We start from the raw sequence: 9,299 nt of genomic DNA on the forward strand, positions 1-9,299 counted from the left end.
TGAAAACGTCAAAAAAAGTGACAAACGTTGAAAAAAAGCATCAAAAGTGTTAAAAAAAAGCGACAAAAAACGAAGAAAAAGGTAAAAACGTTGATTAAGAACCTCAACATAAGGGTTGATTTTCAATTTTGACGGGAAGACAACACAAGGGTTAAACATCGTTTAAGAACTATCTCAGGTGAACAAGTGTTCAATGTAGTTTGTTGAAGTGTGAGTCAAAAGTCAAATTTAACTGATGCCTATTTTTGGATTCCACAAATGCTATTAAGTATCCTAAAACTACCGAAACCCTAAATACTATACCTGACAGAGAGCCAGATTGGGCTCTAAAAGTGCTAACCATGCCTGAATACATGGGTTATAATTATTTGTGTCTCCTTTTGCGTCTGGTCCTTTCATGATTCAGTATGTGTTGCATATACTTGCCGATCTGATACTAACCTCTGCCCTCTACAGTCATCAGCCCGAGCCAGTCGCAGCACTGTGAGGGGGTACTTCTTGGCTGGCCGATCAATGAGCTGGTGGCCTGTGAGTATGATGTGGTACTGTAATGATGTTTTGCTCCTAATTGCGTGATAATGCGCATTAGGGGGTGGCAGTAGCTCAGTCCGTAGGGAGTTGGGTTGGAAACCGGAGGGTCACTGGTTCAAGTCCCCGTATGGAACAAAACGTATGGAGTGTGGATTGGTGGCTGGAGAGATGCCACTTCACCTCCTGGGCACTGCCAGGTGCTCTTGAGCAAGGCACTGTACCCCCCCCACCACCCGCTCAGGGCGCTGGTTCAGCTGGCAGCCCACTCACTCTGACATCTCTCCATTAGTGCATGTATAAGACCTGAGCATGTGTGTGTGTGTAGTTCAGGCCTGTGTGTGATTACTAACTAAGTGTGTACGCAGAGTGTAAATTGAAATTTCCCCACTAACAAACAAATTAAAAAAAAAATTAATGCCATATGGCATTGTCAACATACTGTTCTTCTGACAGATTTTTTTGTTCTGTTTTGTATTGGATAGTTAAGAATTGCTGCCCTTATACCTACTGTAACATTACAGAATGATTATTCTGACACAGTCAGAAGTTTGTAGCCAATCATTATTGTCATGTTTCAGCATGGAAGGTCATTCTTGAGCTTTTGTAACGGTATAAATAACAAAGTAGTTAAATAATTTAGTAGGGGCCAAACGATGTGTGGTGAATTCAATTGGTAAAATAAAGAAAAACTTTCTGTTAAATTCAACTTCAATATACTACATGTTGACTTTCATTAGTGTCCTCCCATTTCTAACACGTCCTGCTAAATACCATTACTTGATACATGGTAGATGTCAGGGAGAGCCACAGTAGACTGTTACTTTAAGACTTTGGTGTATTTGGGGTATGCTGAGGATAGTGAGTAAGTATGATATGATATGTTCTTGTTCTTGGGAATGATCTGTGTGTGTTTACAGATCGGAGCCTCTCTGATGTCCAGTAATGTTGGCAGCGGTCTGTTTATCGGCCTAGCGGGAACAGGAGCAGCCGGAGGCATCGCTGTCGGGGGATTTGAATGGAACGTAAGACAACATGGTGTGGAACCATGAATCATGAGTTGTGTTTGTTGAGCCCACTAGATGGTGCCCTTCGGCTTGTCATTGAACCCCTAACTTGGGGCACCTGTCATGGGCAGCCCTCTCACTCTGACATCCCTCCATTTGTACATTTGAACCTGGGCATGTGTGTGGATTTTAGGCCTGTTAACAACAGAGTAAAAAGATGAGATTTCCCCTTGCGGGATTAATAAAGTATGTCTTCTTCATGTTAATAATCGTTCCATTTGATCATGAATTGTAAAGTACCATGAGCTAAGAATTCATCATTGATCATCTTCTGACGTTTCATAGTAATTAATAAGTAAGATTTCCAATTGGATGAATTCATGGTGCAGATGTAACCAACAGCTGTGCATCATGACAGCTGCTCTGATGGAGAAACGGCACATCTTGAAATGCAAATGGCGGTTTAAGGGAGTTTCGACATCCATTCATCCTTGTGTTTCTGTGTTTCTGTAGGCCTCGTGGGTGCTGGTGGCTCTGGGTTGGATCTTCATCCCCGTCTACATCTCCGCTGGTGTGGTCACCATGCCGGAATACCTGGGCAAGCGCTTTGGCGGCCAGAGGATACGCATATACATGTCTGTCCTGTCACTCATTCTCTACATCTTCACCAAAATATCTGTAAGACACACACGTCCACACACACAAATGAGGTACAATCCAAGACACAGTAGATTTTGTATCTGTGTGTTACCCAGACAGATATTTTTTCGGGGGCGATGTTTATCCAGGTGTCGATGGGCTGGGATCTCTACCTGTCCACAGGTATACTGCTGCTGGTCACTGCTGTTTACACTGTGGCAGGTAAAAACGCACACACACACATAAACTGCTTCATAAAGCCCAGTTCAAAAAGAACTGTGTCTCTTAATTGCACCTCTGGGAAAGATAACGTTATTTCAATTGAATTGAATAATACTCTGTTGCAATACCATGATTATTTGTGTGTTTGTGTGTGTGTGTGTGTGTGTAGGTGGTTTGGCAGCAGTGATCTACACTGATGCGCTCCAGACTTTGATCATGGTTGGGGGGGCCTTTGCACTAATGTTCATAGGTAGGGTGCACACACAAACACACACACACACACACACACACACACACTATGTTATACTAGTAGTTAATACAATATTTTATACCAATAATGACAATATTGGTAAATGAACATTTTCATGTCATTTTCTCTTGCTGCTACTTTCACATGAATCCCAGGAAGCATTACATGGACAGCCCCGTATAATAGTTATAGCATTGATCAGATCTAATGTAAAATTCAATGTGTGTGTGTGTGTGTGTGTGTGTGTGTGTGTTTCCAGCATTCTCCAAAATTGGTGGGTACGAGGGCCTTGTGGAGAGTTATATGTTAGCTGTTCCCTCTGTGACAGTCGCTAACACCACCTGCCACCTCCCTCGCAGCGACGCCTTCCGCCTGTTCAGAGACCCGGTGTCAGGGGACCTGCCCTGGCCCGGTCTGCTGTTCGGCCTCACCGTACTGGCTACATGGTGCTGGTGCACAGATCAGGTGACACAAACAGTCCATTGAAGTTCTGATTGGGCCATCAGTTAAGTCTTTATTTTGGAGCGGCACACGCCTGCTCATTGGATTCTAAATGAAAGGGTTAGGTTAAAAGAGAGGCGGTCCACATCCTGTGGGCTTAGGGTAAGGATGTGGGTTAGGCGTTTAGTTGTGATGGTTGGGGGTAGGAGTTAGGGAATTAATGTGTGTGTTTGTGTGTGCAGGTTATAGTCCAGAGGTCTCTGTCTGCCAAGTCTTTGTCTCATGCCAAAGCAGGCAGTGTGTTGGGAGGCTACCTCAAAGTGCTGCCAATGTTCTTCATCGTCATGCCAGGGATGATCAGCCGAGCACTGTTCCCAGGTCAGTCTCTCTGTTGGACTGTCACGGAAAATACCTCATTAAACCAGCCGAAACCTATCTCCCAACCATTGTGAAATATATTCATGGAACTGAGCATGCAATTCAAAACAGTTTTCTGAAACAGCTTTCAAAGTGGAGCACAGGAGAACAGGCAGCCATATGTAACACATGTAAGTTCTAATGTTCGCTGTGCAGAATGATGTCTCTGGAGGTTGAGTGATGGAAAATGTGGAAAGTAATGTAAAATATAAAGTACATGTGCATTGAAAACATGCAAACATACCTGGCGTGACCTTTTAATGTCACGCTGTGCAGAAGGCAGGAGCACTTGTTCTGAAAGGTTCTGAAAGCCTGAAAATAACTAACTACATCTTTTATTCTGTATGTGTTTGTGTGTGTGTGTGTATTTGTGTAGATGAGGTAGGCTGTGTGGATCCAGCAGTGTGTCAGAGTGTGTGTGGAACTCCAGTTGGCTGCTCCAATATAGCCTACCCTAAACTAGTGGTGGAGCTAATGCCTGTGGGTGAGTAACCCCCACACACACCACACACACACACAAACACACACACACACACACACACACACACACACCACACACCCACACACACACCACAACAAAAGTGTGTCTCACTATCTTTGTGGGGACCAGTCATTGACATAATGGCCTTAGCCCCTTACCTAACCTTAACCATCAAACCTAAATGCCTAAATTAAACCCCCCCCCCCCCCCCCCGCCCTAACCATAACCTAACTCTAACCCTAATCCTAAAACAAGTCTTATTCCTCAAACAGCCCTTTAAGTTGTGGGGACCAGCATTTTGTCCCCACAAAGCTGTCAGGACCCGTAAGTATACTGTGTTCCCGGTTTTGGTCCCACAAATGTAGTTAAACAAAGCACACCCACATTGTGCATCTCACTATCTTTGTGGGGACCCGTCATTGAAATAATGCATTCCTCTTACCCTAACTTAACATCATAACTAAATGCCAACTTAACCCTTACCCTCACCCTAATATAACCTAATTAACCCTAATACTAAAACCAAGTCTTAACCCTCAAAAGCCCTGTAAAGTGGTGGGGTCAGCATTTTGCATCACAAGTATACTTATTCACGGTTTTGGACCCACAAATGTAGTTAAACGACCAAAAACACCACACACAACACACCCACACCAACACACCACACACACACACACACACACACACACACACACACACACACGGCAGAGATCACCCCTCTCCCGATGCTCCCAGAATGCATTGCCCGGCTGCTCACACAATGAATAAGAAAAAGGCTAGAAATGACACATGCTGCCTGTGGACACGTACCATCACCCTGACACTAACCCACTGCCCATATAAGGGTACACAGTCACCATTGCAAGCACTGTTTGTCCCTTGAAATGAAACATCAATATCATAATCATATAGATCAGTCAATCCACCATTACCTTTACATGTGTATTTGACTTTCTACCCTTTTCTACACTCTACACTAAATGGTCACGTGCATCCTGTGCTTTCTCCTGCTTCTGTGTTATTACTATATATTCCCTCTGTAAATGAAAGATCAAATGATAGAGTTATTGAATTGTAGAATATAAACATCAAAATAACTGACCATCTGATTGACCCTTCTGTCTGTGCAGGTCTTCGTGGTCTGATGCTAGCAGTGATGCTAGCTGCTCTGATGTCATCTCTGACCTCTATCTTTAACAGCAGCTCCACTCTGTTCACCCTGGATCTATACCACAGAGCCCGGCCTGCAGCCTCAGAGAGGGAGCTCATGATAGTGGGACGGTAGGGCTCCAAATACTAACTGATACATATCGGTAAAAATCTCTGGACGACTAACCTTTTTAATGTTGACGGTGAAGTTGGGCCTTCTGTGACATCATCAGCCAACGCAGAGAGGGGGGTCATCACTCCTCAACCCCCAGGAACTTTGTTTAAAAAGTTCAGCAGCCTCATTCTAAATTTGAAAGCATTTATAGACGAACATCCAAGTCAAAGTATCAATGATGGTCATTGCTGAATTAGAATGACTGATCAGCAGTCTCCAGACATCAAAACCTCAATGATGCTGAGTAATCACCTCGAGTTCACTTCAACAGTTGAAACTGCCAACTCGCTGGATACTGTTTTGTGATTTATGATGTTTTTCCATAATTTTCATAATTCCATAATTTGACAACTTCCGTATGGAATATGTAAAAGACCTGCTCTGGACCTGCTCTTTTATGAAAATCGTGGTGAGATAACTTTTGTGATTTGGCGCTATATATCAATAAAATTGAATTGAATTGAATTAAAAGGTAGTTGTTGGGACAGCAACAATAACTTTATTTTACAATATTAAACTGCAGATCCAGCGATCATGATTATGGCATTAATGTCTGCCATGACAGTTAGTGGTATTATACTGAAGGCCGTTTCTTCACACCGGTTCATCTCTTTAGACACATGCAGACTCTGTGCACACAGATGCTTAGGATGATGCTCATATGAACACCAGTCGTGTCTGGAGCAGGTCTCGCTGCCACCGTGGCTCACCCACAGCCACAACAGACCATTCACTAATAACAGGGTTTATTTCGACTGCTAAAGTCAACAGGCGTGTTGGACACGGGCACATTGACGACCATTCACACAGCTTCACAAAACAATGGGAACGACTAAAAAAGGCCCTCAGGTTTCGGATCCCGCCCCGTGCCCGGGTACGCCAACACAGCCTGGCCACGGAATTACCCAAAATGCGTGTGGCACACTCCCGATGCACATGACAGCGATCTGGCTTCGCTGCTGGGTTCACAGGGAAAAGGCTGCGGGGGTCGTTTTGTGCACCCAAAGTACAATATTGGAAAAACTGCATAACGACATAACTCATTATAGCATTAAAAATGATCTTGGAGTGAGCCCAGAGGCCCTATGTGAGCTAAGCACTAGAACTCCAATAACATTGGATTGTGTATTTCTGAATTTATAAAAACTGTAAAACAATGGGGTTAGGGTTGGGGTTGGGTTCCTAAATAACTAAAATAAATAACTCAACCTGAAGACAAACAACTGTCTTTCAGATATCATTTGTAACGACTTAAGTCTCACCTGAAGCTGACATAATAAATTATGGTGTATTCTTTTCAGGGTGTTCATCCTTGTCTTGGTGTGTGTTAGTCTGTTGTGGATTCCAGTCATCCAAACAGCCAACAGTGGACAGCTGTTTGATTACATCCAGTCAGTGACCAGCTTTCTAGCTCCGCCCATTACGGCTGTTTTCCTGATGGCTATCTTCTGGCCACGTGCCAACGAGCAGGTAGTTCACACACACACACACACACACACACACACACACACACACACACACACACACACACACACACACACACACACACACACACACACACACACACACACACACACACACACACACACACACACACACACACACACACACACAGGAGAGTGCATGTTTCTTTATACTGATGCATGTCCACAGTGGCAAAACATTCCTTATACCCAATAATCGGAAGGTTTGCAGTGACCATGGCTTTGCTAAACGTGAGTTACTGAAAAGGAGAAATCCACTCTATGTTCCTTCCACTTCCACAAAAAAAACACCTGGCAGGTGATTGGATGAACCACTGGTCTATCAAACCCGGCATTGATGTTTTGAACGAGTCACTGCCGCCACACACCTACACCACCCTGCCACACACGGACACTGACTGGTTTGGTGAGCTTGCAGTTCAGACACAAACGCAGTGGTTGAAGCCTAGACTCGCATTGCTCGCTAGTCCACAAAGCATTCCGGAAAATAGGATCATGTGTACGTTCAAAAGTTGTTATAGTCCTGCCAAAGAAAACTCTGATTGGACACACAGTCTAGCTCGCTGTCTGGATTTACCCTGCAGAGATCTGAGGAGCAGATAACCATAGTCCTCAGAAGTCCACCAGAGTTTAGAACGGCAACACAAAGTAAGAGGAAGGTGAAGGACATCCGGCTGAAAAGAGGGACATCTGGCGGAATTTCACCGGAGCTATCCCGGAAGTGGAACGTCGTCGATATAAACTAGCCTGACAAGATGGATTCTAGTGGGATGTGCTATTCCCTACAATGAATAAGAATCCAACAGCCATGCAAAGTAGCCTCTACAAGTCGAGGCCACCAGATTAAACACGCAAAACCTGAAGACCCTTTTCTCTTCAGTGTTGGCTTTGTTTGCCAGTTCCATATAACTGCATTTAATTTCATATGTATGTACGTATGTGTGTTTCTCAGGGTGCATTCTGGGGTCTGATGAGTGGCCTGCTGGTGGGACTGATCCGCATGGTTCTGGAGTTCTCCTATGCATCTCCCTCCTGTGGTCAGCCAGACCGGCGGCCTGCTGTCCTGGCCGATGTCCACTACCTGTACTTTGCTCTCATCCTGCTGGCGCTCACCTGCCTGGTCATCGCTGCTGTCAGCCTGGCCACCGCCCCGATACCTGCTCAACATGTAAGGAGCATGCCATACATTCATCAATACTTTTCTGCAGACACGCCCAAACTGTGACCCAGCGTCATTCAAAAGCTGTGACCCAGCATCATTTACTTTGTAACCTCAGTGGAGGGAGCCTCCTTCCATCTGCCCGCTGCTCTCATTAACAATCACAACATCTGCTGGCTGAGGCTTGAACATCACTGTTACTTCTCACAGCATGACATTCATGTTGGATAATTTAATGCCGAGGTTCAGCTGTAGCACAAACACCATGAAGAAAACGAGCAGTCTGCAAGCTCAATGCATTGCAAATTAAGACAGAAATTCCGAAAAACCTTCACCTGTTTAACACATGCGCTACACATACAAAAAAACAAAACCAAATACAGTAATGCACTTTAAAAAGTACATGACACAATGGAAACTGTTTCCAAAGTGATGCACACAAGCTGAAACACTTATTGCCATGGTATTTGACTTACAAAGTTATTAAAGTTTTGGCTGGAAATTATTACAATTACAATGTTTTCACTCTGTTGTTATTCCACACAGGCCTGAATTAGACATACATGCTCAGTACCTATACACGCACTAAATGGAGAGATGTCAGAGTGTGGTGGGGGGGGGGGTTCAGTACCTTGCTCAAGAGCACCTTGGCAGCTACCAGTCCACCATCATACTTTTGTCCATATGGGGACTTTAACTGGCAACCCTCCAGTTCCCAACCCAACTACCTCCTGACAGAGCCACTGCCACCCCTAAACTGTTTTAGCCATCTTTGTGATGTGACTTCACATCAGCTTGACCAATCACAATCTACTGCACTGCCCCCAGCATGAATAGAGGCGACAGTTTTACAGTTTTCTCTGCTCTCTCCTGTGCAGCTGCACCGGCTGACCTGGTGGTCCAGACACAGCCAGGAGCCTCGGATTGACCTCACGGCTCCCCAGATGACCTCTGACCCCAGTCCGGACTCTGAGCGGGGGCCAGAGTCGCGGTGGAGGAGCATTGCTGCGCGGCTCTGCTGTCTAACCAGCCCGAGCTCTGGTTCTGTGAGTCCAAAGGCGGAGAGCAGCGAGCTGAACTCTCTGGCGGAGCGGCCGCTCTGGAGACGCGTGTGCAACGTCAACGCCCTGCTGCTGCTGGCCGCTAACGTCTTCCTCTGGGGATACTTCGCCTGATCCATGATCAGTAAGGTTACACTGGTGGACTGGACTGGCATTTTATCCTTTTTGGGTCAATGAAAAGAAACAAAACGTCCAGTGGTTAAACCTACGCAACAGTTATTCATATACACAAGTCTCATCAGGAAAGACACACCATAATATGAAATGATCATTACACACACACACA

The 9,299-nt window shown here is 45.0% G+C and overlaps 1 protein-coding gene and 1 long non-coding RNA gene across 2 annotated transcripts in view; one reads left to right on the forward strand and one right to left on the reverse strand.

Moving 5' to 3' along the window:
* Window positions 1-9,088, reverse strand: part of LOC116695215 (uncharacterized) — a 21,254-nt gene extending 12,166 nt beyond the window's left edge. Inside the window, exons 1-3 of the long non-coding RNA XR_004333381.1 lie at window positions 9,077-9,088; window positions 7,842-7,848; window positions 7,537-7,540 (exon numbers count right to left, since the gene is read on the reverse strand). This is a non-coding gene — a long non-coding RNA (uncharacterized LOC116695215). The remainder of the gene's footprint in view (window positions 1-7,536; window positions 7,541-7,841; window positions 7,849-9,076) is intronic.
* The window catches only part of slc5a9 (solute carrier family 5 member 9), a 13,769-nt gene extending 4,566 nt beyond the window's left edge, over window positions 1-9,203 (forward strand). The window contains exons 3-14 of the mRNA XM_032525311.1: window positions 457-528; window positions 1,449-1,553; window positions 2,049-2,213; window positions 2,291-2,396; window positions 2,566-2,646; window positions 2,906-3,111; window positions 3,330-3,465; window positions 3,881-3,988; window positions 5,116-5,266; window positions 6,611-6,779; window positions 7,746-7,961; window positions 8,831-9,203. Coding sequence (XP_032381202.1) covers window positions 457-528; window positions 1,449-1,553; window positions 2,049-2,213; window positions 2,291-2,396; window positions 2,566-2,646; window positions 2,906-3,111; window positions 3,330-3,465; window positions 3,881-3,988; window positions 5,116-5,266; window positions 6,611-6,779; window positions 7,746-7,961; window positions 8,831-9,127 — 1,812 coding nt within the window. The 3' untranslated portion in view covers window positions 9,128-9,203. The remainder of the gene's footprint in view (window positions 1-456; window positions 529-1,448; window positions 1,554-2,048; window positions 2,214-2,290; window positions 2,397-2,565; window positions 2,647-2,905; window positions 3,112-3,329; window positions 3,466-3,880; window positions 3,989-5,115; window positions 5,267-6,610; window positions 6,780-7,745; window positions 7,962-8,830) is intronic.
* The last annotated feature ends 96 nt before the right edge of the window (window positions 9,204-9,299 follow it).

Source organism: Etheostoma spectabile, chromosome 9, assembly GCF_008692095.1.
Source record: "Etheostoma spectabile isolate EspeVRDwgs_2016 chromosome 9, UIUC_Espe_1.0, whole genome shotgun sequence".
Classification (NCBI taxonomy): domain Eukaryota; kingdom Metazoa; phylum Chordata; class Actinopteri; order Perciformes; family Percidae; genus Etheostoma; species Etheostoma spectabile.